The 26,405-nt window shown below is 41.1% G+C and overlaps 1 protein-coding gene across 18 annotated transcripts in view; it reads right to left on the reverse strand.

The window, feature by feature from the left end:
- The window catches only part of UBR5 (ubiquitin protein ligase E3 component n-recognin 5), an 88,680-nt gene extending 65,768 nt beyond the window's left edge, over nt 1-22,912 (reverse strand). For 15 of the 18 annotated variants that reach the window (XM_061373266.1, XM_061373281.1, XM_061373280.1 and 12 more), the window contains exons 1-5: nt 22,555-22,911; nt 4,326-4,370; nt 3,751-3,832; nt 3,494-3,570; nt 2,579-2,698 (exon numbers count right to left, since the gene is read on the reverse strand). In XM_061373266.1, coding sequence (XP_061229250.1) covers nt 2,579-2,698; nt 3,494-3,570; nt 3,751-3,832; nt 4,326-4,370; nt 22,555-22,616 — 386 coding nt within the window. In that variant the 5' untranslated portion in view covers nt 22,617-22,911. Of the gene's footprint in view, nt 1-2,578; nt 2,699-3,493; nt 3,571-3,750; nt 3,833-4,325; nt 4,371-22,554 lie in introns of all 18 variants that reach the window. The other 3 variants (XM_061373279.1, XM_061373278.1, XM_061373270.1) reach the window with 2 other exon arrangements.
- Between the last annotated feature and the right edge of the window lie 3,493 nt (nt 22,913-26,405).

The following is a 26,405-nucleotide window of genomic DNA, read 5'->3' on the forward strand; positions in this document are numbered from 1 at the left end:
CAAGAGCACCAGGCAATTGATAAGTTCTGAAATACGCAGAACCACAGGACTCCAACTGGAAGTTGTGTTCTTTCCTACTGATACAGTTGTGCGGATGTGTACATACAGAAATACATGTACACACTAATTCCCAGTGTTTCTAAAAGCAATGGTACCAGCAGCATAACATCCAACACTCAGCTGTTAACTTCCTACTATAAAAGCACATATGCAGCAGCTTCATGGTGAGTGGACTTTTTGACAGAAGGTCACTACACTCAGATTAGTCTTCTAAAATTTCTGAGACTTTATGTTAAGAAATTGCTTAAGAGTGCACTGGAAAATAAAGTAACCTTATTTACTGCAAAAGAAATCTTACACTCAATAGTTCGCTGATTCTTACGGATGTTTTTCAACCTGTTTTTGTTGGATAAATCAACATCAACCATATACATTGCAAAAAAATGCTTGAACTGAAGAGTTTTTCATCTCTATGACTCAGTATCAAAACAAGGGAGTAAAAAGGCAGTGATCTGTACAAATAAGACAATTTGCCACCTTTACATCTTTTCACTAATCTTAACACCACAGAACTGCATCAACTGAATCTGTTCTGGATGCAAGACTAAACACACTGTTGTCATGAAAAACACTCTAGTTTGTTCTTCAAGGTTATCTAAACTTTTTTGCACAAATCTAGCTCAAAAGATACTGGATATGGTATTATTACTATTTAATAACCAGTATCAGAAGAACTTTCTGCTCTCAAGCACCCTGATCCTCAATCTCCTTCCAAGAAAAAAAAAGTAAGAAAAAAAGGTATGTTCTCTGAAACAGTAAGAAATTCCCATTGGAAGTATACCACATGTATCTGGGAAAGGTAATTAATTAAGAATACTTGTCTTTCTTACATGCTATGGCTGAAGTTGATTATTAATACCCTTTGCCAGATAATCTGTTCTGGAAAGTGGGAAGGGGGCTGAAGGGAAAGTAAGAGGAAGTCAAAAATCTTCCTACACAACAATTTGTAATTCAACTCTCAGCAGGGAAGATGTGGGTTTAAAGTAAAGGTTGTGTACTGATTTTAATACTTATTACAGGTGTATTTTCTGTGTTTATAAACTATCAATGACAGAATTAAGAAATCTAACAGTTAGAAGCATTTACATTCGCGTAAGTCAAATATTCCAAATGTGTCCTAACTTGGTCCTGTTATGGGGGAAAAAATAATCACAAGGACACAGCTATTCCTATTAAAGCTATCTAAGCCTAGAATAAATATTAATATAGAATAGAAATCTTTCTGCTCATTTTTGCTTACCTACTGGTTTTCCACATCTCTTTACTGCCCACTAGCATGCTAGCAATTTTCCAAATCCAGTGATTGGAACAGGATTTGACAATTTAAAAGTTTTTAAGACTCGGGTTATTAAATTAAGTAGTTCCTTCACTGAACAGAGCAGTTACAGTGTCTACTATACCACTACTCCAGTAGTTTGGTGACTTTCAAATACCCAATTCCAAAACATGCAAGAGGAGAGATGAGGAGGCACTCTTTAGGGTTTTAACTGGTTATGCTCAGGTAAAAATAACAAGGAAAATAATTTTTTACTTTCCACAGGACGTTTTTCAACAGACAATACCAATTTGCCTTTACAGTTTAATACATGGCCTTCAGGTTCAGATTCACAAAGATTTCACAAAAAGCTGGGGGGAGGAGAGGGAAGTGTAAGAGACTGGGTTATCTTTCATGCAACGAAGCCCCAGATGAAATTAGCTTATTTGGCAACATAAAGAACATTCACTTTGGTGGAAAAGCTGTAGTTCCTCCCTCTTAACAAATCATTCACATGCAGAAACCGGTTTGTAAATGCAACTCTCCTCACTATGGTCAGCAACCTTAGGAAGCAGCAATGCTCAACACATCTTACAAATATATATTAACAGAGAGTTCACTGTGATTAGGTAACGGAGATTAATTGACACTGTTATATAAAAGGGACACCATCAATTTTAAAGCTAATAATAAAAAACCTGAATCTGTATAGTACAGTTAGTATATAGTACAATTTTAAAGATTCTGAGTGGCAACCTTTTCCAAATGTTCCCTTCCTATTACTACGCATAAGGCCCAACTAACAAAGCACTGCTCATTACCTGGGGCAGGGGAGAGAAGGCACAACAGAACTGAGCACATAAATGTCTGCAAACATAGATAATGAAGATTCTTCCTGCATAAATGCACTCATTTTACTTTATGCTGCTTGCCTAATGGGGTTTAAATTGATAGTGTCCCTCTAAAAAAACTGCTTGTCAAAATCAAGGAACTAAAAAATGTTCCAAAAAAAGACAGCACAGCCAAAACCAAGCTATTCTTCATACATATATGAAGAATGCTCCATGTCCTAGGTACTGAAGGGTCACTTGTGTTTCTGTTATTTTGACCAAGTCAATAAAGTTTTTCTTGTTACACCCTACCTACATGACTGCCGTAATTATACGTTCCCTTATACATACTACATACAATTTATATATGTGTATACACATATACTCAAATATGGAACAAACAGATTGCAGCCTCAATCCTATCAAAACTTACCCAAGGGTGTTGCCTGCCAGTCTGCCCAGAGTTTCAGAACCAGACAGAAACCATGGGGAGTCACTAGTCCTGCCTGGCCTGGATGTCCTTCCTGCCCCTGAGCCACTGCTCAACTTTGAACTGAAAGTAAAAGATGGTAAATCAGTCACAAAACAATCCCAAATGGGTTAAGAACAAAACCTGGAATCCCAGGTCTAAATTCTCAGGGACTTAGTCTGGTAACATACCAGCTTAAGCAACACCCTTGGGGAATATTCCAAACTAATCTAACTGTATATTAAGAAGTACACTGAAAGAGAAAGTGGAAAGCATGCCTAACAGATCTTATGTACATCAGCAATCCATAATAGCACAGTCACAAATATATATTAAACTAATTATGATTTGAGTTAGTGACTGCACTAAATTTTCAGTTAGCACATATGTACAAACTGTAATCACCAGGTGTTCTTTCTGTAAACCTGAGCCTGAATATGCTACTTAGATATTAAGAAGTGACTTGCATTCAAATATGAACCATTTAACAGTCCTATTAAGGGAGACTTACCTGGACTGAAGACTACAGGTCTAGAAAGTGAGCCTCTCCAGATGGGACCACTTTCAGAGTGGATTCTACATGAACCGTAACAATTTAACAAAGTTTCTTCTTTTTTTTTCTTTTTTTTTTTTTGGAGGGGCTTGTCTCTTGAAGAGATCCTGTCTCAGTTTTTTTCAAATCATATCCACTATTTATTCCTATATCAATTTGTCAAGCTAGGCTGTTTGGCTGCATCACCATAACCACTACGTATCCACTCAAAGTACCCATTCCAAAGGAACTCTAGTTTAAAAGTAAACAAAAAACAAACCAAAAAAGCAGCTATGCTGCTTATCCAGTCAGAAGAATGATTTAATATGAAGAAAAGAGTTTCTTACCCATCATTATTATCAGGTTTACCCAATTCCAATCTGTCTGGTTGAACTGAAAAACCAATCCTGCAGACTCTACCATCCTGCATTTAAAACAAGAAAACCAAGTGTCCAAAACTGAAATGTAAGACAAGTGACAGAAAAAAATACAAACAAAAACAAGGCTTCAGTTACTGAAGAATGTTGATAAATATGATGTTAGAGGAATTAATATTAACTGTACAATTTCAAGTTTGTTATGTGAGCAGATACAAGTAATTTACCTCAAGAAGAAATGCAGCATGATTTGGTCCCACCACACACTGTTTGATAGTGGCCTGTTCCAATACATTCAAAGGGGGGTGGCTGAAAACAAGAAGTGTATATATGTATAATAACATTTCTAAACTTTTAAATTCTGAAAAAAAAAAATATAAAAACCAAGTGGTATATGGAAGGAACAATATTCAGTGACAGTTAACGATACAAAATCATTCAAGAATGACTAAATATGTATATTAGTTGAGGCAATAATGATGCATTTTTGGCCATTAAATACAGAAAATACAGAACAAAACCTTAAAGAGATAGAGTTCTCATGTAATGTGATCAGCAATTGACAACAGGGGTTATTCGTCAAATTAAGGCATCACAGGGAGGCTATTTAATAATATTGTTTATCATAAATGAAAATCTAACATTTTCTTACTAATATAGGAATCTGAAGCATTTCTGAACCTCAGTATCAGCAGAACTGAGGCTAAGAGTATATCTACAGCACAATCATTTGCTTCTTGTTGCTGTTGCTGAAATATTGTACTTTCCTAAGTGGTTTACAGCAGCATGTGGTATGTCTTACCTGTTTAAATTGTATTTGTTCAGCTTCTCTGAAACTTCCCTTAATCTGAAACAAAAAGAAACGAAGCTGTTGTTTGAAAGACATCCTCCACAGTACACAAAACCCACTTAAGCAGCATATTTACAACATTATAGGAACAACTTACCACCACATTTACTGAAGCTTGATATAAATGTGACATGGTGCTGGAAGTCTGTATAAGAACTAAATGGTGTTCAGCTTCAAATCAGGTTTTGCTTTAGAGTTTTACCCTTCCACCTACTATCTTGCCACGAAACCCTATTCTTTCTTGCATTTCTATGTGGTTTGCAGGTCACTATCAAAAAGCACTACTATTGCCTTGTTACCACCATTTACACCTTTACACACAAAATAAGCAGATGAAGCAATGAGCATTAACTGTAGATATACCTGTGGTTCCTTGTATAAGCTTGAAAACTATCCCAGAGCAGACAGGATTATCATTTTCTAGGAAATCCAAGTACGTGGCACATCAGAGCCAAAAATATGCCAGTCAGTTCCCCAAAACTGGAAAGACAGGGGAACAGATGCACAAAAGCAAGCATAAAAAGGGTCAAACAAAAAGCTTTGACTAGTAGAAGGAATAATCAAGAGCAAATTAACTATATATAGGGTTATGTAAAACACCACCTTTACTAAAAGGGAAAGAATGCTTCCAAACATTCTTCCATCTCACTTCCATGGCACCTCACCAAATGGAAGATCAGAACCAAAAAAAAAAGGGCCAACCCACAGACCATTCCTGCTCAGAAGGTATGATATCCAAAAGTGGAAACCAACACAGTAATTTCTAATACACTCAGAAAAGATCCAGGCAGCAAGGATACTCTTGTAATATCAGGCAAGTGTTTCAGGTAAAACTCGAGCTCCTTTCTTCCCAAACAAGCAAACCTGAAAAGCCCCTAAGCAGCTTCCAATTTTAGTTAGACTATATGCAGCATATTAAGTTATAAAACTGAGATGAATCCTGTAAAAATAATGCAAGACCTTCCTAAATAAGAAAAAAAAAAAAAAAAAAAACAAAGCCCACCTTTGGTACCATATTCATCTTAGCATTCCACACACCTCCTTAACCAACAATACCTATCCAAACCTAAGAGACATGAACTCCAGCACTGTTTTCTTCTGTCTGTACCCATGTCTTTAAACCCATTCTTTTGACTTGCTTCGCTACTTCAGTTTCTATACACAGACTGCTATGGACAACAGACTTCAGTTACTTGCAAGCCCTGAGCATGAGAAAGAATACAGATTTGAGGTCCAAACAACCAAGCCTTAACATTCTCAACCGTCTAACTCTAAAGTGCTTGTCCTGAGGGAAAAAGGGAAAAGATACATGTCTGTTTAAGAAACAAGATAATTTATACTGATAGAAATAACTTTCAAGCACAAAATGAAAGGACCACAGTGAAAGAAGATCAGGAAGGAAGTGAACATGCTTAGAATCGCCTTTTGCTATGCAAGCCAAGCTGCTGGTTTGCCAGTCGGCAATTTCACACTCCCAGTTTCCAGCCACGAGTACTTCACACAGGCCAAGAGTACATACACAGATAAGGTTTCTGAAGACAGCCCACAAAAGGGAAAGAGAGAACATAAACCTCACATACAAAGTATTCCACATGAGTGAACTAATGTGGGAGAATGTGGAATGAACCCGGAAGACAAATGGCATACCTTCCACAACTTACGGGTTTGGTTTTATAAAGCAAGCAGGGATCTGCTGCATAATATATGACAAGTTAAACATCCCTGAAGTTTCATGTCTTAACTGTATTGCCTAACAGTTTCCTATAGGAATCCTGAGCTGTTTCCCATAGGAATCCTGAGCCGTTTCCCATTAACATTTCTCCTCTTGGCAAACATGAGTAATAATAGAATAGGAAAACCTACCATTAAGTTCATTGCACTGCCTATGTGAAAAGCTAACAGCAAATAAAGTAGCCCCTTCTTGAAGACGGTTACTAGACTAGTCTATGAGCAACATCTGAAGCTTCCTTATCCAAGCTTTGTGGCACAAAACCTGAGCATACAGAAAATGGACATTTTTCAATTTTAAAAATTCATCATAATCCTTTTTTACTTGTAAAAGCCCAGAAGTGATAGCAAAGAAATATGCACAGAAAGCTGCTAAGACTTGCATACTCAGTGCATTTATTACTAACACCAACCTCAAGAGAGTAGGTCTAGCTGCAACAAGCTTGGGTCAAGAGCTTAACAGTACTGGGAAGAAGCTGCTGTCAGCATTTAAGGGGAGGGAGCAGAGAAGGATACAAGCAATGATGCTGAAAATACTAACCTCTCCTACAGGAAGGAAAGAAAAAAAAAAAATTAATCATCTCATATGCAACTGCTATAATAGCAGAATTACCAGGTACTGCCTAATAACCTTGGAGATCCAAGAGGACCTGAATTTGATGCAGAACACCCCTGGGTGAAAAGTGTAGCTCGCCAGCACCATCCCTGCAGGGCTGCTGGTTTCAGCCCCACTCCTCCCCCTGCCTGCTGCTGCCACCATCGCCCATGTGAATGTCAGGCACAAAACTAAACCAGCAGAAAAACAGAGTAAAGCAGAACGATGTATTTGTGTATTCTGCATGGAGAGTATGCGTGTGCTAATAAAAAATCTGGAAACATTTCCTTCAGCAGTCTGAGCCTTTCTATTTGCACATCACGTTTTGGACTACCAACCCTATGAAGGGAAAACATGAAATGCATATTTAAGATCACATTAATTTTAACAGCACAATTCAGTAATTTCAACTGAAGAGATACAGCCAGAGACAATTCAATCAATTCTTGCAATAAGGAAGGTCAACACGTCTACTGAGAACTTTCTAGAGAAAGCATATCCCCAGTATGAATGCCTGGGCAGGCTAAGCTTTGAAAAATGTCCATTAAAGCCATTAATCCATTTCAAAGGACAAAGAAGCAACATGTATTTTGCTCACAGATTTTTAAAGAAATGCACTAACTTGCCACACTTGTACACACAAAGCTTAGTGATGACGGCTCCTGTGTTAAGACACACATTTTTGAAATATCCTTCCCAAAATTCATCTAGAAACAGCTGTGAGGAAAACAAAAGTCTGTCTGTCCAAGCCAGGCAGGGATTGCTTTGATTTGAAGCTTCACAGCTACAGTTTCTAGCCTCTCCAAACTGATTAGGCTAGAAGGGAATTGCTCACACTAAGCAGCTGAAGAGGCTCCAGTTCAGGACTACAGGAGCTCAGCTTTACAAGTGACACTTTTATTCATCGCAAGATATTCTTTGTCTCAAAGAACATTTCTATTGCCAGAGAAGTTTATCTGAGGACCCATCATTCTACCATATCTTGCTTTATAAAACCAAGTTAAGCTCAGAAGTGCAAGAGAGCTACAGAGACACTTCATTTCAAAATACCAAGTATTTTATTAAAAAACTGGACTTCGGTACAATTTCAAGTAAATTTACTCCATTTTAACAAGTGCCTAAATCCACAAAATTCTAGTTTACAATCTGTGCTTTTACTCAATTTGTGAGAATAAAAATCTAATTTGAAGTTGGCAGGCTGTCATTAGATTTATTTTTAAGACATTATAGACTTCTATAGCACCTTCCCTGTGCTCAGTTCCTGTGGCAGTCCAGCAGCAGCAGTCCTACCTCGCCACTCATCCTGCAGGAATATTCATCCTTCCCAAGTACTTCCATCATGCCAGCAAGCACTCACACATCAACAATCAAGATGTAAGACATAAGCAGAACTCTTACTGCTATAAGGCTTTAGAATAGTTCAACAAATGTATGCGAATGCTTCTCCTGTATTAGGAATCTAAGTTAAAAAAAAATAAGAAAAAAAAACCCATATCTACATCATCTACAGGCAGTGAACATCTGCAAGACCTTTTCAAGCAGGCAAGTAACATGAAAAGCAGAGTGAACTGTAAATAGAAATCTCATGCAGCAAGATTTACATGATTTTCCTATCAACAACTTATTCGCTGTTGAACAGAAGCAGTACTTACAGGTGCTACTATCTAATCTGACATTCTACAGCTTTGGTCGAATGACAGTACATCTTGCACATTTATTCACAGGTATTAAAACAATTTCTGCCATCTCAGAGATTAATTTCTGTAACAATATAAAGGAAGCTATTTTTCATTTTTCTCTGCAACTTCAGACTATATTTCTAAATGTCAGCTAGGTCTTTGAAGAGCACACAGTAAAAAAATAACTGAAGTTAAGCAATCCAATCCAAGGATTTAACTGCAGAGATGTAAAATTGAGTGCCTGCATGCTGCAAGTCTCCAGAGGGAAGGAAGTTTTTCTATGCTCAGCCAGGAACACTACAGAGTCCCTGACACAATATTCATAAGTCTCTTGGATTTTTCCTCAAGTTGCTCCTTTATAACCTTAAAGAGTTATTTGTACACTTTAAAATTAAACTATTGGGCAGGGGCGCCACCACACGAGCTTTCCTCAACTCGGCACTACATGGTGATGGTAAGAGTTGCAGAAGAGGAAAAGTGCCTTTAAAAAACAACCAGCTTGGTATGATGACCAACTTTGAGTAGGGAAATTAAAACTATTCGCCCTGGTACATTCTTCTAAGTGAACTTAATACATCAATGAAGTCCGTAAGCCAACAAACTTAAGAGACTTTCACACCAGATCAGAAAGAAGTACAGAAGAACTGATACAACCTTCATCTTCATCCCTCAGATGAGCCACTGAAGTGCTACAAGCATAGGGAGCCAGACCAAGAAGGCAGCTTTGTGACCATGAATAGGTTTAGCACAGCAGTGCTGCAGAGCCTCCAGCTCAAAGCCCTACTACACTTGCCTATCTTGAATCACATGGAAATGAATGCCTGTGCCTGTCTACTGGTGTATCTAAACAGAGTTTTAGAAATGCAGAAAATGGACTCCAATGAGAAGCTTAAGAAAATATCTTTGTTTCCCAATCCCCGGATATCTTGGACACTGGACACTGTCACTGATACAAAGTCATATCCAGCTATTTTCCACGCAACAATATAGCATAGAAAAGGACTCCAATCCTGACTGCCATGTCAAACATCAGAAAGCAGCATTCTTAAGCAGCAGAATTCCACAGTTTCTGTACCAGGCACCTTTATTCTAATTGAATAAATGAAGAAATAAACCTCTTTTCCTCCAGTGAGTAGGAGGAAAGTGCGGGGGGGGGGGAAGAGAAGATTAAGAGTGTGCTTTAAGTATTAAGTCATTCTGGGTAGTAAGGGGGGGGGGGCATCCATGTAAAACAATGCTTAAGCACCACACAAAAGCAATGATAAGATCTCCTGGAGAAAATACAAAGTAATGCACATTAAAAACAAAACAGAAAAAAAATCCCACGCACAGGTACAAACTGACAGCCTCTGAGGTAACCAGTGCTACCCAGCAGCAGGTTGGGATGATGTGCTTAGACTGTAATACACAGAGCACTGAAAGAGGACGACAAAGAAAGTCACTGCTCCACTCAGTCAGTAATCAAATGTACCATGGCTTCACCACATCCTCTCCTCATTCCAAGAAATATAAAATAGGACTATTGGGTTGTTACGCACTAAACCAACACCTTCTGCCCAGGAAATCCCCGAGCTGAAAATTCTTAGAAGCTGGAAAAGCATCACTGTATGTTTGCCCTATTCCAACACTCTTCTCCTGTCATCTAGCACTGGCCACTGCCACGAATGGAAGGAAAACAAGACAGACCCTTGCCTGACTGTAACAGCTACTCTTACGTTGCATGGTATTAACCCACATGGGATTACAGAATATGGCTCCCAAACTTTACTTTCCATTTCATAAGACTGACAGTTTGGTTGATAAATGTGGTTCTGACCATTTAATAGTTCTCTCTTGAACAATATTAACACACTGTGCTGAATCAGTACGCTATAGCAGCTAATACGGCAAACATCAAACAAAGTAATCCCCTGAAAACAATCTTCTGCAATACCACTGAAAAGTCTTCAGGTAATAGAATAACTGCTGGAAGTAAATTACCTTACAGCAGACTGTTATTATTTCATGATATAACAACACTGATACAGATAATGACCTATATCTAAAGTCCGGTATAAGATAGCCCACAACAAGGTTAAACCAGGGCAAGAAAAAATGGCAAAGATAACACAGGGGCTACAACATCAGAAGGTTAAAGATAAGATACTCACCAATATCTAATACTGAGAATTAAAGATGTATTGCAGACGTAGGTAAAATGACTTACCCATCTTCTTCACCATACAGAGAAGACAATCATCAGTTTTTGTTTTAAGAAAGCAAGGCAGATTTTATATCACTGTGTAGGAGAATGAGCGAAAAGCAGTAGATACTGTCTTCCTGGACTTTAGTAAGGCTTTTGAAACCTTCTGCTGCAAGATCTTCACAAAGAAGCTCTTGAAGTATGGATGCATGAGCAGACAATGAGATAAGCTGAAAACTGGCTGAACACCTGGGCCCAGATGGTGGTTATCAGCAGCATGAAGTCTAGTTGAAGGCCAATGACTAGCAGTGTACCCTAGGGGTTAATACAAGGTCCAGTCCTGTGGTTCAGTATTTTCACTAACCATCTGGATGATGGGACAGAGCGTACCCTCAGCAAGCCTGCTGAGACACCCACCAAACTGGGACGAATGGCTGGCATGCCAGAGGATCATGCTGCCATCCACAGCACAGCAATCTCCTGACTTCCAGAAAAGAGAAGCAAAAAGTTCTGAGTATGGGGAGGAACAACCCCATGCAACAAAACATGCTGGGGGCTGCCCAGCTAGAAAGCAGCTCTGCAAGAACAGGACCTGGGAATCCTGCTGGACACCAGGTTGAACTAGCATGAGCTAGCATGCCCTGCAGCAAAAAAAAATGGTATCCTGGGCTGCCTTAAGGCAAAGCATTGACTGCAGGCTGAGGGAGGTGATGCTTGCCTTTATTCAGCACTGGTGAGGCCACACCTGGAGTTCTGCATCCAGTTCTGAGCTCCCCAGTTCAAGAGAGACATGGACATTCTGGAGAGTCCAGCAAAAGGCCACAAAGATGATTAAGGGACTGGAGCACCTCTCAAAAGAGGAAAGGCTGAGAGCTGACAGTGTTACACCAAGGGGTCAGGCAAGTGTCTGAGAAAAAAAAGTTGCAATGAAAAGTCTGAATATAAACAAAGAAATCACAGATGGCACAAATGGCACTATCCTGACATAGCTCATAGCAGTTACAGCACACCTACATATGTTATTTAACACAGTATCCAGAGGATCTGGTAGTAAATCCTACAGTTGCAGGTCACCTAAATGTCTACTGGTATTTCTGTGGAAAAAAGAAAAATACCCCACAGGAGAATAAGTCAGCCTCAATCTGATGTTATTCTATGACAGCAGACTTCCAAAAACATGAGTCGCAGATTCAGGCAATACAAGACAGAAATCTGTTCCCTCGTACAGAATGCACCAAATCATCATTCTGTGTTCCCAGATTCTGTTCAACTGCACAAAGTTCTTGTAGCTGCAAAAAGTTTCTGTTTAGCATTTAACAGAAGGCTATTCCTTCAGCCAGAAAACCACTAAAAGCTAAACAATTGGATCAACCAACTCAGCTGGGTGGAAGTTCTGAATTTTAAAACAATGGAAATTGTAAGCTATTTAGCTATCCATCATTTCAGTAAGTATATCCCTCCATGAGAGTAAGATGTAGATAACAGGAATTTACAACACCATGGTAGTCTTCAAGGATACTTTAAAAATACACAAAATAGCACGAGCCAGTATGACTACGTTGAGCAGCAATGAATGCTAATTACTAAAATGTAGCTAGGAAGCTGTACAGTGGTTTGACTAGAACACATGAAACTTAAAAAAACACATTTAGACAAAAGGGGGGGTGAGGGGGAATCCTATTTTACTGACAGAGCATTACTGTAGTAATTCCACTAGGAAAAAAAAAAAAAAAGAAAAAAAAAACCTATGAAAATAAAAATCCAGTCATTGTAAAACCTTAAAACCCATTGTGTTCCATTGTGACACATTGTGGATGCTTCTTCAAAAGTTTATAACGAGCCACCAGGGAGGTTCTGTATGTACCAGCACACCAACCTGAAGCCAAGATCGCCAGATTTTGGTCACAGCTGAGGCTACTGTGGAAACCCAAATCATAATCTTGGCATCACCTTCCTCTTCATTCTTGCTCTAAGCTTTTGGAAGCTCTTACCACTATGTATAAAGTTGGAAAATGGCCTTTGATTAGAGCATTCAAAGGCTATCAAAATATTTTAAGAAGAAGGAACTGTCATGCTATTAAATTCTTTGTGTCTTGGCTGGAGAAAAGCAACAGTATATTTTATACAAGTGATTTTATTAAAAACAAAGCACAAACAAAACACTGAATTCTGACTGCTTTGCAAGAAAGTCCAGCATGCTTATTCACATGCTGAATTAGTTTTAGCAATAGGGATAGTTTAGCATGTCCAGTCCTTTACTTGCCAATTCTTCCATTTCCAAGGCTCAAAGCCTTTAAAAATCCTCTAATATCACAGTATTATCTGCATGTCACTTTTTCAAACTTGTTAAAAAATGCCTTTTAAATATCAGGTGCTCCTTTCCACACTCTGCACTGTCTTCTACTAAACATACGTCTTCAAAAACCTTCCTTTCAGACACTGCATGTTTGATTCAGATAGGAACAGAACAAGGACTGGCACAGGGAGTAGAGCAGAAAGCAAGCACCATGCCAGAAAAACAAGCAGCCAATTCACTTTATCAGATGCACACTGCAGGCAAAATAACTCAAAAGAAACCCCGGGGTTTGAGGTGTGCAGCTCATCACAACACTTCTCTGCGCTGCCGAAAACAGATTCTCTTTTCCATCTGTCTGTACCAAAGCCACAAAACTCCAGGTGCTTCCCCTCAGCATAACTAGTGTTTTGGTTCCTCTACAAGAACCCATGAAGCAGCACACTGTGTACCTCCTGCTCCACTTTTTGCCTATGGCCATACTATTTTAGGTAACAATCTTGCCAAACACAGATTCTGCACCACAGGAGAAAGAAAGCTGTGGCCCTTGCAGCAAACAGCCTGTTACCCCCCATGCCCTCCCATCAAGAGCATGGCAAGCCTGGCCAGCTTACATCCTGCCCACACCATCGATCTGCCCTACAAAAACATGATGCTATGATTTGTATCACTGGAATGTTTCATTAAGTACCTTTGAATGCTTGCTCTAGAGCCAGGTACATTCTGCCAAACTCAGCAAATTATGTAAATAACACCAAGAAAAAAAGAAAAAAGAAAAAAAAAGGAAAAAAAGAGAAAAATAAAGGAAAGAGAAAAATAAAGGAAAGGAAAACTTCTGATACTAATGTACAAAGTATGATTAGAGCTGAAAAAAGGAGTTTCAACAACCTAAGAGAAATCCTTAGTAAAGTCAGACAACAGTAACTCAGTTATACTAAAAGGAGAAACAATACAGAATGGATTAAAAGCCATAAATCCTCTTTAGAAGAGCACTTCTTAATGTTTAATAGAAAGAGAAAAAAAAAGCAGCCCTGATCATTGTCAGACTGGACAGAGAACAGCAAAACTTCATATCATAAAAGAAAGAATAAACACTGACAGACACATTTAAGAAAATTAATTAGTGAAATGAAAAAAATAAAAGGATACCACACTTACTGAAGGAAAAGACAAACCAAATGACTTCAAGTGACAACAGAGTAAGGCCCATAGGTCTCAGCCAACTGCATTCACACGGGTATTTATTTTCCAGTTAGGTTTTTCATAAAAATGCTGTAGCACAAGCATTTTTCCATATTAAGGCATTGCCAGACTCCACACTGGAAACTATATAGTGACATCACAATTTTTTGGAGAATTGAGAGACCTTAATCAAGATTCACCTCCTTGTATTCGAACTACCTTTGTATATCCCAAGGGTGAAAAACATAAGAGTTGGAGGAAACCTAATGCAGATCAGCAAATGAAGCATTATGAAAGGCTAAGTAAATTTGTTAAATGCTACTTTAACACAGGCTTAGGTTAAGCTAGCCAACTCCTACTTCTACACAGCATAAAAAAAAAAAAAAAGACAAAAATCAGCATCCTGCCTAAGTAGAGATGATGGCAGAAAATAACACTGCCAAGCCCTGCGTACAGTTTGTGTCTGGACTATTTTCTAATGAACAGGCAAACTACAGCTGCATGTGTACAACCATCCTCCATTACTCAAGATATTCCAACAGTTCACAATAGTTATTACTTTGAGTAAAAAGCAAGAAGCACAAACAAACAAAAAACACACCCCCTAGAATGTTTTGGGGTTTGTATTGTTTTGTTTTGGGGTTTTTTTTTCTGAAGACAAATTTCATAAGATCACTGCAATCTGCAGTAGCCTTCATGCTTTCATCTGTTAAGTTACACTACCATTGTCACAAATTACACTAGCTTATCTCACGGCTGGCAATAAAATGACAACAACAGTGAGAAGTTCCAACACAGTCCATGTCCAGAATAGTACTAGTCATGTGAATGTTTTAAAACTTTTTTCATCCTGCATTCCTTAATAAAACATCATCATATAACACTAAATCAGAAACATAAGGGAGCAAAGCTATTTTGGGGCATCTTCTGACTAAAAGGTAGTAACCAGTTTAACGAAAAAAAGCTGTCCAAAACAGAACTGCAGAAAGCACACATTTCATCTCCATGATGGATGTAAACAATTTGAGGAAGTGCTAAGAGACATCTTATGGCACACCACCAACAGGCTTGGGATTGCAAAAACCAGCCAATGAGGCAAACCAGAAGATGCTATGTTAAAAATCATTTTTAGAACAGCCACAAATAATCATGCTGGGGTGTCACAAAAAGGTGGCAATATTCAGAACCTTTCTATACCAACGTGGATTGGCACTGTAGAACACACTGATTTGATGAAAGACGGGGTGAAGCATATTTACCGTGAGAAATTCCGCCTGACAAGTGCTGGCTGGAGCCTTGTGAGACGAAAACAACATTTTTCAAAGATAGCAAATTCAAGAGTTACATCACTCAACTGGAACCAAACCGGCAGTTTTACATAAACACAGATGACCAGTGCACCCAGCTTATGCCTTTCTACTCAGTTTTACAGTATATCTGAAGTGTTTAGAATAGGCAAATTTCATACCTTTGTACCAGTGTGGTGGTGTATTTTCTCTCTGAAATGTAACAAAAAGCTCTTTAAATCGAAACAAAATAGTTCATTTTGCTTGGAGGGGAAGGGTAAGAAAAAAGCAGCAGTGCTGCTTGACTGAAGGGTTTTTAAGCACAGAAAGACTCCAAAAAGTAGAGCAGAGAGTTTATTGTCAAAACAGTTCTATGCAAGAAAGAGGAAAAAATTAAGATCTGAAACCTGAATAATCACTGCTGTAGTGGGCTAACTAGTACTGGTGACCATCCTCACTTAAGCTGACAGATTTATAGCTTGGACAAAATACACGTACACTTTGAAAAATACATTTGCACACTTATTTCAGTATTTCTTTCCTCCCGCTTGCTCCTCCCAATTTAAAATCCTCTAGCCACTACAACTAAGCTTTGTCCCCCTGCTTTCTCTGGAGCACATACAGATGCCAACTACTGAAGTCTTCTATGTGAAGTTGCTACTAAGAGCCAAATCTGTCCCAGACTTCACTCAATTCAAGCTTAAAAAAATGTTTATGCAAGTGAAAAGAATAAGTAGTTTTTGCATATGGCTTTCTTCTGGTAAGTGGCTGTTGAACTGATGCAGGGAAAGAGAAACCAGCAGCTTTGAAAAGGAGAATCTTGCAAATTTAACTACCTAATTGCTGTTAGCATAACCACTACAATAAAAGCTACCTTGAAACCTAGTGTAATCACTGCAGTACAACCTACCTCAAAACCCCTGCTCCTTTATCTGATTTTCAAACACATACCACCATCTATTTCAGTTAAGCCAGGAACAATTAACTCTGCCATAACTGTAAAAGGGCAGCTACAACACATTGCAGAGCTTGCCATGGTACATCCTTGGTTGTTTTCCCACAAGTGTTAAGTAATTTTTCATGTAAATATAACTGTGTACTGAACAGTTATTTACTTAAACTTTAGATAGTCTAAGAGGGAAAAGTGCCATGTCCTTTTTACCTATTTTACGGCTTAATTACAAATTTTTGACACACTTCCTTTTACAGAAGTATCCTATATGGCAACTAGAACATTTAATAAATACATGCTACATCAAAATTACCTCAGAAGCACGCTACTGATTATAGATTTTAACTTTTACCAAGAATTAGCACATAAATGTCGCTGAACCTTACTGTTCTTAGAATTAAAAGCATTGTTTTCTGACAGCTCTGACTTGCATTGACATGCTTAAAGCATGGTTATTAATATGATACTCCATTAATCTTGCTTTATCATTGGTCTAACAAGAAATATGCTCAAGCCTCATAGATAATTTGAGGAGGAAAAAAGAAGCAACATTTGTGCCCCAATTACTGTTTTACTAAATTCCTTGTGACAAGTCACAACTACTCTCAGTCCAGATCACATTCACAGGAACAGTTTCACATTACAGTAGCCAAAATAAACTTGCTGCTTTCAAAATGGAAGGAACTCAAACCTGCTTCCTCTTCTCTGCTCTTCACTTCCAACTCTTTCTCCTGCAGCACTTTTCACAACCCTCCCTTTTTTATCCAGCTATTCTGATGGTCACCCAGCCAGGAGATACACCCGTTCAACCTCCCAGTGTATTTATTTACTTCATTTTATCAGGGCTAGTTTTGTATCATTTTAGCAAATTAAGTCAGTTTACTGTGGGATCAGACGCTTAAAAGTTAGTGCAAGGTAAGAAGTGGGGAAAAGAAACCTTCCCCCTTCAGAAGGGAGCAATTACTTTTAATTGCAACATCTCAGGAAAGTTTCAGCAAGAATATTCACAGACAATTACACACACATTCTCTAAAAGCAGTGTCTAGGACTTAGCAAACAATTGTAACCAAAAGACAACCCTGGCAAAGTCCAAAAAGGCCCAGACTTCTGGCCTGTGTAACCTTTCACATTCAACCAGATATGAAATGGTGCTTATGTGTAAGTTCTGATGCTTAACTTCCCAAATTATCATCCTTAAATAACAAATAGTGAAATAAGATCAAATCTTAATGCACTGATTCTCAGTGTATGAATCTTGTAACACTCTGTATAACCACACTGGTGATGCAAACCTTTTGATGCAGCTAAAACATTTTCTTTTCAAAAAAGGGTTTCTAACTAAGAGTGTGATGATAATAATAATGCCATTATAGCAGGGGTTGGAACTAGATGATCTTAAGGTCCTTTCTATGATTCTATGATAGTCATGCCATTCCCTCACTTCTAAAAGAAGTCAATTTAAATTTTGCTATGCTTTCAAGAAATAAATCATAAAAACAAAGTCAACACTTCTACATTACTGAAGTCTCATCAAGCAACTGTAAGCCAGAGGATTAAAGTACTCCATCAGCAATAGTTCTCCTGTAATTAAATCATCTATTCCTGTTCAAGGCAGGCTAACTTCACTTTTTGCTAAAGTAGATTAGGAAACGGTTTAAAGTGCACCAAAATAAAATCACTGGAGCTAAAAAAAGTACTGTATTATCTGTTCACAACTTGCAGGGTTTATATTTAAGAACAATTCAGTCAATTCCTTCTTTCCCCCAGCTTCCTGTCCACAAAGAGGACAGGTACTCTCCCAGCATGCCTGGGACCACAGAAGGGGGAGTTTAGGGCTAAACAAACAGTTGCTTATCAGGAGCTCTCTCTCCCTCTCCATGCATGGCTCCCACAAGCATGTGGGGCCAAGACACCAGCTCCACATCACCAGTGGCTCCCTGAACAGAATCACACCACACCCTACACCAGCTCCTTCCAGCAACATCTGCTTGGGATTTTTAATACATTTGCTCATCAGTGAATGCAAAGCAGGGCAGGAGGTGTTAAGAAAATCTGCCAGAGCAGCAGCACACATATCCACTGATCACTTCCCTATTACCCTGAAATGATGTGTTCATGTACATAAACTACATGATACACAGGCGCAGGCTCAAAGGGTATGCTCTTGCTAGGTATTTTTTCCATGGAAATTGATTATCAGACGGTGTAGACAATGAGGGCAAGGTAAAGTACACTTTCAGTTCAGGCATGGCCTAAAGAAAGTAATACTTGAATAATAGAGAAAGGCACTGAATATATTATCAAGAAAAAACAAACGTACAAGAGTGAGATAACGCCTTCTTCCCGCAAAGCTGACTGTCCACAAATACTCAGCTTCAATCTTTTCTCAGTCATATTATTTGTTTCAAAGAACTTACCATAGGAAAACCTATTACTTGCCACTTCTTAACACTCAAATTCAGAATACCCTCTACTTAACCAAATTCATTACATCTCATCTTCAAGAGAAGAGAAAAAAAACATATTAACATTGCATCAATGACCACTTCAAAAACACCTTACCTATATGCTAGGACTTAAATGACTTAGCTGACTAGAATTTTCTTAGTGTAAAGCAAAAGCAAAGGCAAAGCCTTGAGACAAATCCTGTCCCTGAAGGTTAGTTCATGCACAGTGAAAGACTCCTCATTCCACAAAGTAGCAAGTTAAACTGCTCCTGTGAGGTTTTGTAACAGCCAAAAAAAGGCACCTGTCTCGGTTACACCCACTTCCTAACCCAACATAAAATTAAGAAATACACTAAGAAGAATTTACTAAGATTGACTTATCTATGAAACTGGCAAACTTCTTTCCCAAAGTACAAAGACTACAACCCTGAAACATACATGGAACAGGCAGATAACCACAAAATATATCTAATACCCACTGCAACTGAAACTATGCATCACTTTCTCAAAGATTAAAGCCATTAATTATTTACAACCCAATACTTTACAGAGTTGTTTCTCAAACTGCAAGCCCTACGCAATTTTTCTCCAGTTAAATTTCTCAAACTCAGTTTGCAGAGAACCAATTGCTTGGGGGGAAATTCCAAGTTACCTATCTTCCTAAATAAACTTACCAGAACAAGTTTAAATACCTCAGTTCATCCTAAACAGTTTAGCCTACTATCCATTTTAAGAAGTGAATCCTAATACAACTGCAAAACTAAATATAACCCTATTCTCCATGAGATTTCTTCATCGCAACTACCTTCCAGACATTTGAGTGAGTACCACGAACAAGCCTACACTGTTTCAACGTACTTGAGAGAGGTCTAATAACTACCATCAAGGCACAATACTAGCTAGTGCTTCCAAAAGCACTAGTTAAGAAGTACTTTCAGATGATGAGTAGGCATGCTCGGGAGTCTTCCTAATAATCTGTGGTACTAGTTACTTTTCCCTTCTTTTTCCAGGTGTTTTACCATTCTTCACATTGCTGCACAAATAAAAGGGACAACAAATTACACAGAAAAATCTAATAAAAACTGTAAAACACAGAGACACAAACTAGACCAAACTGAAAAAAAAAAAAAATAAAAATCAACCCTACTTCCTCACATTTTGGAGGCTAAAAGCCGAGCAGTACTTCAGGAGAAGGATGCTTTCCAAACACACTTCACCCCTTCACACATCTCTGCTGATGAGTAAGCATAATGCTTCCAATATTTTATTATAAAAATTCAAGACTGCCATGTATCCTGAACACACAGGCACTGCAGAGTTAAACCCCTTGTGGTTTAAAATGTGATTATTCCTCAGATGCAGAACACAAATCCATTACTGAAAACAACACAATTCATCATGTTCAATATACACCACAAGTGAAAGCATACAATGCAGAATTATGGTCCCAAAATCACATTCTGAGAAACAATTATCATCCAGGATGCAGACAGAAAAAACCTCACTTGGGCTACTGACCAGTATCTGCAGCACAGACTCAAAATAGTCTATAAAATGCGAGAGAGGAGAAGAAAAATAATGGAGACATGAGATGTTCCAAGATCCTTAATTCTATGAGCACATATATGAGAATGTATTGAGCTATCTAGATCCTATCTATATTGACAGAACAGTAATAAGCAGCAATGCTACTGATAAAATTGAACTGGCATTTCCAGCACGTGTGTGCCTGAACCCTACTAATGAATCATTCTGATTTCACTGCACTGCAAGTTCTGATACACAGCTACTGCACTTCTACTAAAATTATATTTATGAAGTGGAAATTCATGACTTGCAGCTCAGATCAAGGAGCCACTTGATTTTTCAAAATCAGTCACTGCTTAATAGCACTTCTGCAGCTTTCTCCATATATTAATTACCACATATTATGAAGCTTCCTGTATCAAATAGAAGTTGTGAGAGCTGCTGCTGTGGTAAGAAGGAAAAAAAATTAAAAAAGAAAAGGAAGTGTTATGAAGACTGAAGTGGCATCATATTTAACATCAATAAGTCAACAAAACAGGTGACATTAAAGAAAAAACAGATGAGCTCTCTCACTCTGTGTAAAGTGTGATAATTACACGTTAAATGTTCTCTAAGGGCCTACCAACATTCAAACAAGATTTTAAAAATTGGAAAGAAAAAAAAAAAAGGAAAAAAAAAAAAACCACTGGGGTCCTTTCAAGTTCAAAGTCCAGCTCTTACCCTAAATCAAAACAGCCCAAAGAGGCAGAAAAACTCCTAGTACAGCATCACCTCTCAGTTTGTCACGCTAAAGGAAGATGATGCATGTCAAATTTGAATGTATTACTGTGGAGAAAGCCAATCAACCCCTTAGGAATGGGCAGGCCTCCTAGGAAGCAGGATCTTGTAAAATGTATTATCCAGTTAAGGACAAAAAAAATACACTCCACACTAACACACTTCAGGGTTTGGACCTATTTTATCACTAGAAGTTTCTCTTCCCTGTTTAAGGACATGGATGATGGATGTAGCTCAGCAGAGATTTTATCTTTACAATAACCTATTTTCCTCATCATAAGCTCTCAAACCTCAGATGTGTTTTAATAGGGGCATCTCAGCAAAGACTGGTCTAGGAAAAGTGACCTAACTACAAACAAGACTGAAATGAGGTGGACCCTGACCTACTATGAAACCTGGCAAGATCAAAACCAAAATAATATAACCAAGAGCCCATTCTTTAAGGTTTATAAATATTAAAAAACTATTTATAAAAATTAAATAACATATTTCTACAGTGCAAAAAGAGTATGCTTCTTTCCAGTGATGATTAAAGATTTCAATTTATTCACACATAAATTTATAAAAGATGAGCAGTCACACTTCTTAAGAATTTCTGTATTAAAAAAAATACAAGGAAAGTGTACAAGCTGTAACACATACCAGTAGTAACTGCTATACAAGAAATATTTGACAGCCACACAGAATGCTGTCAAATACACATCAAGCAGCGAAGAAAATTCAGTGCACGGATTTATTTTCTCCCAACCATTCAAGTTTCTCCCCAGCCTGCAATTTCTGTCCCCCAATCCAACACAGAAGTTAGCTGCAGTTTCCAAGCAGGCTGTGCTTCTGTTCTAGCTGTCATTGCCACCCCAGCCAAGGCACACACAACCAGTAATGGGGAGACCAGGCTTCTTATTTTAAAAGAGGTACGTGTGAGAGAAACGCACAGAACACTGGGGGGACGTGCGCCTGTAACATCCCCAGCGTATGTTTCCTTTATCCTCGCTGCCATCATTCGCTCACACACACCGCGATCCCCCCATCTGCATTGTCTGCCTTGCTCCATCTCTGATTAATATGGACACAGCCACACTCGCTCCTTCCTCATCGTGCTGGGCCAGGCATCCTCTGAAGCCCACTTCCCCAGGCAGACTCCGGGATCCCCCAGCAGGCCGCATTACCGCCGAGGCCGCCAAGGGGCGGCAAGCCCGCGGCGAAGGTCACGGCCACCCACCCCCGCGCCCTCCCGGGGCAAAGTTTACGGCGGCGGCCGCCCGGAGAGGCCGGGTGTGTACGGCGCGGCCCGCTCCGCTCCTACGAGAGGAAAGCACCGGGGCCCTGCGGCGTGGCTGTAGGACGGCAGCACGGCACTGGGGAGGGGAGGTGCCGATGCGTCCTCCGCGGTCGGCGCTGCCCGCTCCCCCGAGGCGCCCCCGCCACGCCGCGATCCGGCCGGCCGCCACCGGCCCCTCCCCTCACCCACAGGGGGCCGAGCCCCGCCAGGCCGGCCCCTCCCCTCCTTTCCCCGCCGCACGGCCTGCCCCTCACCGGTCATTGAGCTGGTCCTCGGTGCCCGGCAGCGGGTGCACCACGAAGTGGATCGAGGTCATGTTCCACGCCGCCGCTGCCCACCCCCCCCGGCGGAGGGAGGCGGGCGGGCGGGGGCCGGGCACACAATGGGGGCGGGGGGGTGGCGGGGGAGGGGGCGCTCTGCCTCCGTCTCTCCCCTGGAGCCGCTTGTGGCCGCTGGCGGAGTCCTGGGGCTCACCCGCCGCGGTGCGGAGCGCAAAGAGGAAGGAGCCCGCCGCAACGGCGCCGGGAGGAGACTCAGCCCTCACCGCGCTCACGCACGCACCGCCATCTTGGCTCCAGCGGGCGCTTCTCCCTTCCTCCCCTCCCTCCCTCCGTGCGCCGCGACGGGGAAGGCGGGGCGGCAGCACGCCGCCGCCGTGCAAGCCTCGCGCTGACTGGCGAGCACGCCACCACGCTGCACCCCCTCACTAAGCGCGCCGCAGATTGGCTGGGGAGGCCCGGCGGAGCGCGGTGACGTCATGCGCGAGCGGCGTAAAATGACCACGTGCCCTCAAGAACAACTCTTGAGCGGGTGGGGCGGCGCGCGAGCGGCTGCCTGAGGCGCCTGACGGGGCTTCCCCCTCCTCCCGGACGCGCACCCGCGGCGGAGCGGGGCGGGGCGGGGCGGGGGCTGGTGGTGCCGCTTCCCCTCGCCCGGGGTGGGGGGAGAGGCTGGGGCGGGCTCTGAGGCAGTGACCCGCCGCGTCGCGGGCAGCGGCGCCCAGGCTGTTCTTGTCGTTCCGTGCCGCACCGGTGTGCTCGGTCAGGCCGTTCCCCTGAGTGGCGTGTGTTCCGGCTCGCTAGCCCCTGTTGTGACCGGCCCCTCGGCCTGTCAGAATGGTTTCGGGGTGGAAGTGGAGCGGGTGCATGAGGCCGTCTCGGAAATCTCTGGTGCGGGGTTGCAACGGGGCTTTCCCCGGCGGGTGTACGGGCAGCCGCAGATGTGGTTCAGACCCACTTGGTCGACTGCGTTCCAAAGTCGTCTGCTCGATTTGTAACTCTTAGTTGGCGAAGAACGCAGGCAGGCTTACTTCAACAGCTACTCTTCTCCAGGGATATTGGTGGTATATAAGGATGAAAAGTTACTCCCAAGCCGATGAAGTACTCAGTGCTGCTCTTGCTGTGCACGCTCCCTTCGAACGGGGTTTAATTGGCATTTTTAAAGAGCAGACTTTGCAAGTGGAGCTTTTCTTAACAAATTAACATCTCAATTTGCTGAAAGTTGAGTAACAAAGTCATTTTATTGACTGGGCGCAAGGAAGAGATTTCCATTACTCTCTTCCCTCCACCTTGCACGAGGGTTACGCAAACATACTAGGTAAAAGACAGGAAAAGAGCTAGGGAAGCTCAAAGGGGGCACACCTCTGTTGAGGGCTCAGCAGTCAGCTGCTGGTATTTCCAAGTAACACTTTTCTGTAGCTTTAGTTGCATTGTGACTGAACCCCAGTTTAGCCACTGCATATGGCTGTGCCAATACAAACAGTTGTCATAAGCAAAAATGAAAGAAAAATCAAAATTGACTCCACTGGAACTTGGAGCCAGAATAAACTTGAGTAGTGCAAATGTCAGCTTTTGTTCACACTGAGAGCTTATACTGCTCTTTAAGATGGCAACTGATCCTAAACATAGATGAGAGAACACCAACCCAAGTGTTCAGCTGGCGATGTCTTTATTCTGACAGGAGGTTTTATCAGGGTGGAAGTTCCAGATACTGTGAAGAGCACCCACACTGCTCTAGCATGCTGCAAGGCTGCGTCTGACTTTTGGAGCACCAGTAAGTGGTAATGCACTGAATGCCTCTCTTGTCCACTGATGCTTAGAAGATAATCACGTAGGTAACACTGTGTGATGGTCCTTTAATTATCTGAAATTGTTCCATATAGAATTGTTTTCTGATAATAGAACTGCTCATTCTTGCAACTTCTGGGTTTTAAGAACTTTGGAATAAAAAACTTTTCCCAAGTGTTCTGAATTGTTGGAGTCTGTTGGGTGTTGTCCTGGGTTCAGCAGTAGCAGTCATTTTTTCTTCTTAGTAGCTGGTGCAGCGCTGTGTTTTTGGCTTTCGGCCTGGGAACGGTGCTGATAGCACCTATGTTTTTAGTTACTGCTCAAATGTTTGGTCTGGCCAAGGACTTTCTGAGCCTCATGCTCTGCCAGGAAGGAGGGAAAGCCGGGAGGAAGCAGAGACAGGACACCTGACCCAAACTGACCAAAGAGGTATTCCATACCACAGCACGTCATGCCCAGGATGTAACTGAGAGTTACCCAGAAGGGTTAGGCACTGCAGGGTTGGACAAGGTGTCAGTGCTTGGTCGGGCTGGGGAGGTGAGTTATTGGTCAGCTGGTGGTGAGGTGTTGTATTCTCTTCCCTTGTTATTTCCTTTATCATTACTATTATTGGTGGTAGCAGCAGTGATTTGTGTTATACCTTAGTTACTAAACTGTTCTTATCTCAACCCGTGGGATTGCATTCTTTTCGATTCTCCTCTCCATCCCTCTGGGAGTAGGGGGAGGGCAAGAAGGGGGGGAGTGAGTGAACGAGCTGCCTGACTGGTTTTAAACCACGACAGGTGGCAACATCCAGCACTGAAATAGTATTTAAAATTCATATTTGCCAAGTCATGAAAAAAACCAAGAACAGAACTCGATTTTCTTTCTTTACAAGATGTGTCTTTAAGAGTGGACTTCTGTCCTGGCTTGAGAACTTTAGTTCCCTGTGTTGCACAACTCCTCAGTGTGCAGATGGTGCTATTTTCAGGCCTACTGATAAAGCAGCAGCTTCCTTATGAAGGTGCAGCTATAAATACACCAACACCCAACCAGCAGAACAAGTTCCTTGCTGGTATACTTGTCTGTGCGGGATTTTTTGCCAGCTTGAAAACACCGTAGAAAATAACTCCTGTGGGATCATTGCTGTCATGTCTGAGATAGATTGAATTTTGATGAGAGTCAGCATTTACTGAAGTTCTCAGGTTGGTAGAAGCAGATGGGTTGGAAGGGACTTCTGGAGGTCATCATATCCAGCTTCGTGTTCCACACATGCCCAGTTCCAGCAGATCAGGAACATTCCCATCAGAAATGGCTTGTGAATAATGTGCACCTGTGCAGACCTACTCCTGACCGCTCACTAAACCCACCAGACAGCTGCAGGCCTGGTGCTTTCCACAGAAGTCTGTTAGTCCAACAGAGAGGAAACGTGCTGGAATTGTGAGGATTAGGGTAAGGAGGACTGCAAGGGACTTTGCTCTGTACACAGCACAAGCAGATGCTGGTGGGTGCACCACAGGCAGCGGTGCCTGAGGCTGGTGAGGTATGCTGAAGTCAGGGACGAGACCCTGAGCAGAGGCAAAGGCTTCGGGTAGTTGAAGAGAGCTTTCCTGGCTGTTAATTCCAGATGTCAGCAGAGATGACATCAGGCTGGCAGCATAAGATTGTGTTTTGTTGTGGAATAAATGAGGCCAGCATTTGTGGAAGTGTCAACAAGAATGCTGTGCAGAAAACTGCAGTTTCTCTATGATTCCCATGGAACTTCCCTATAGCAAGCAACAAACTACACTGCAAAGAGAGAAATTTTGTTTCCAGCACCTTGTGCAGCAAACTGAATCAAAGCAAGTTCCTCACTCCTTCTTGCTCTCCCTCTATTTAGGTAGAGCGTAAGACTCAATTGTTTGGGGCTTTAAAACCATGTCCTGTGTTGCAACACAAGTACTTTCACAGTTTGCAAGTTAACACTAGAAACTGGACAATTCCGTCTGAGGAGGTCTGCTCTGCCTTCCATTTGCTTTCTGCTGTCCTGGAGCTACGTTTTATCGTGCTCAGGTCCCATG

This window comes from Neopsephotus bourkii, unplaced genomic scaffold (assembly GCF_033783945.1).
Source record: "Neopsephotus bourkii isolate Nb327-2 ecotype Australia unplaced genomic scaffold, CSIRO-AGI_Nbou_v1 NB_1630, whole genome shotgun sequence".
Classification (NCBI taxonomy): Eukaryota; Metazoa; Chordata; class Aves; order Psittaciformes; family Psittacidae; genus Neopsephotus; species Neopsephotus bourkii.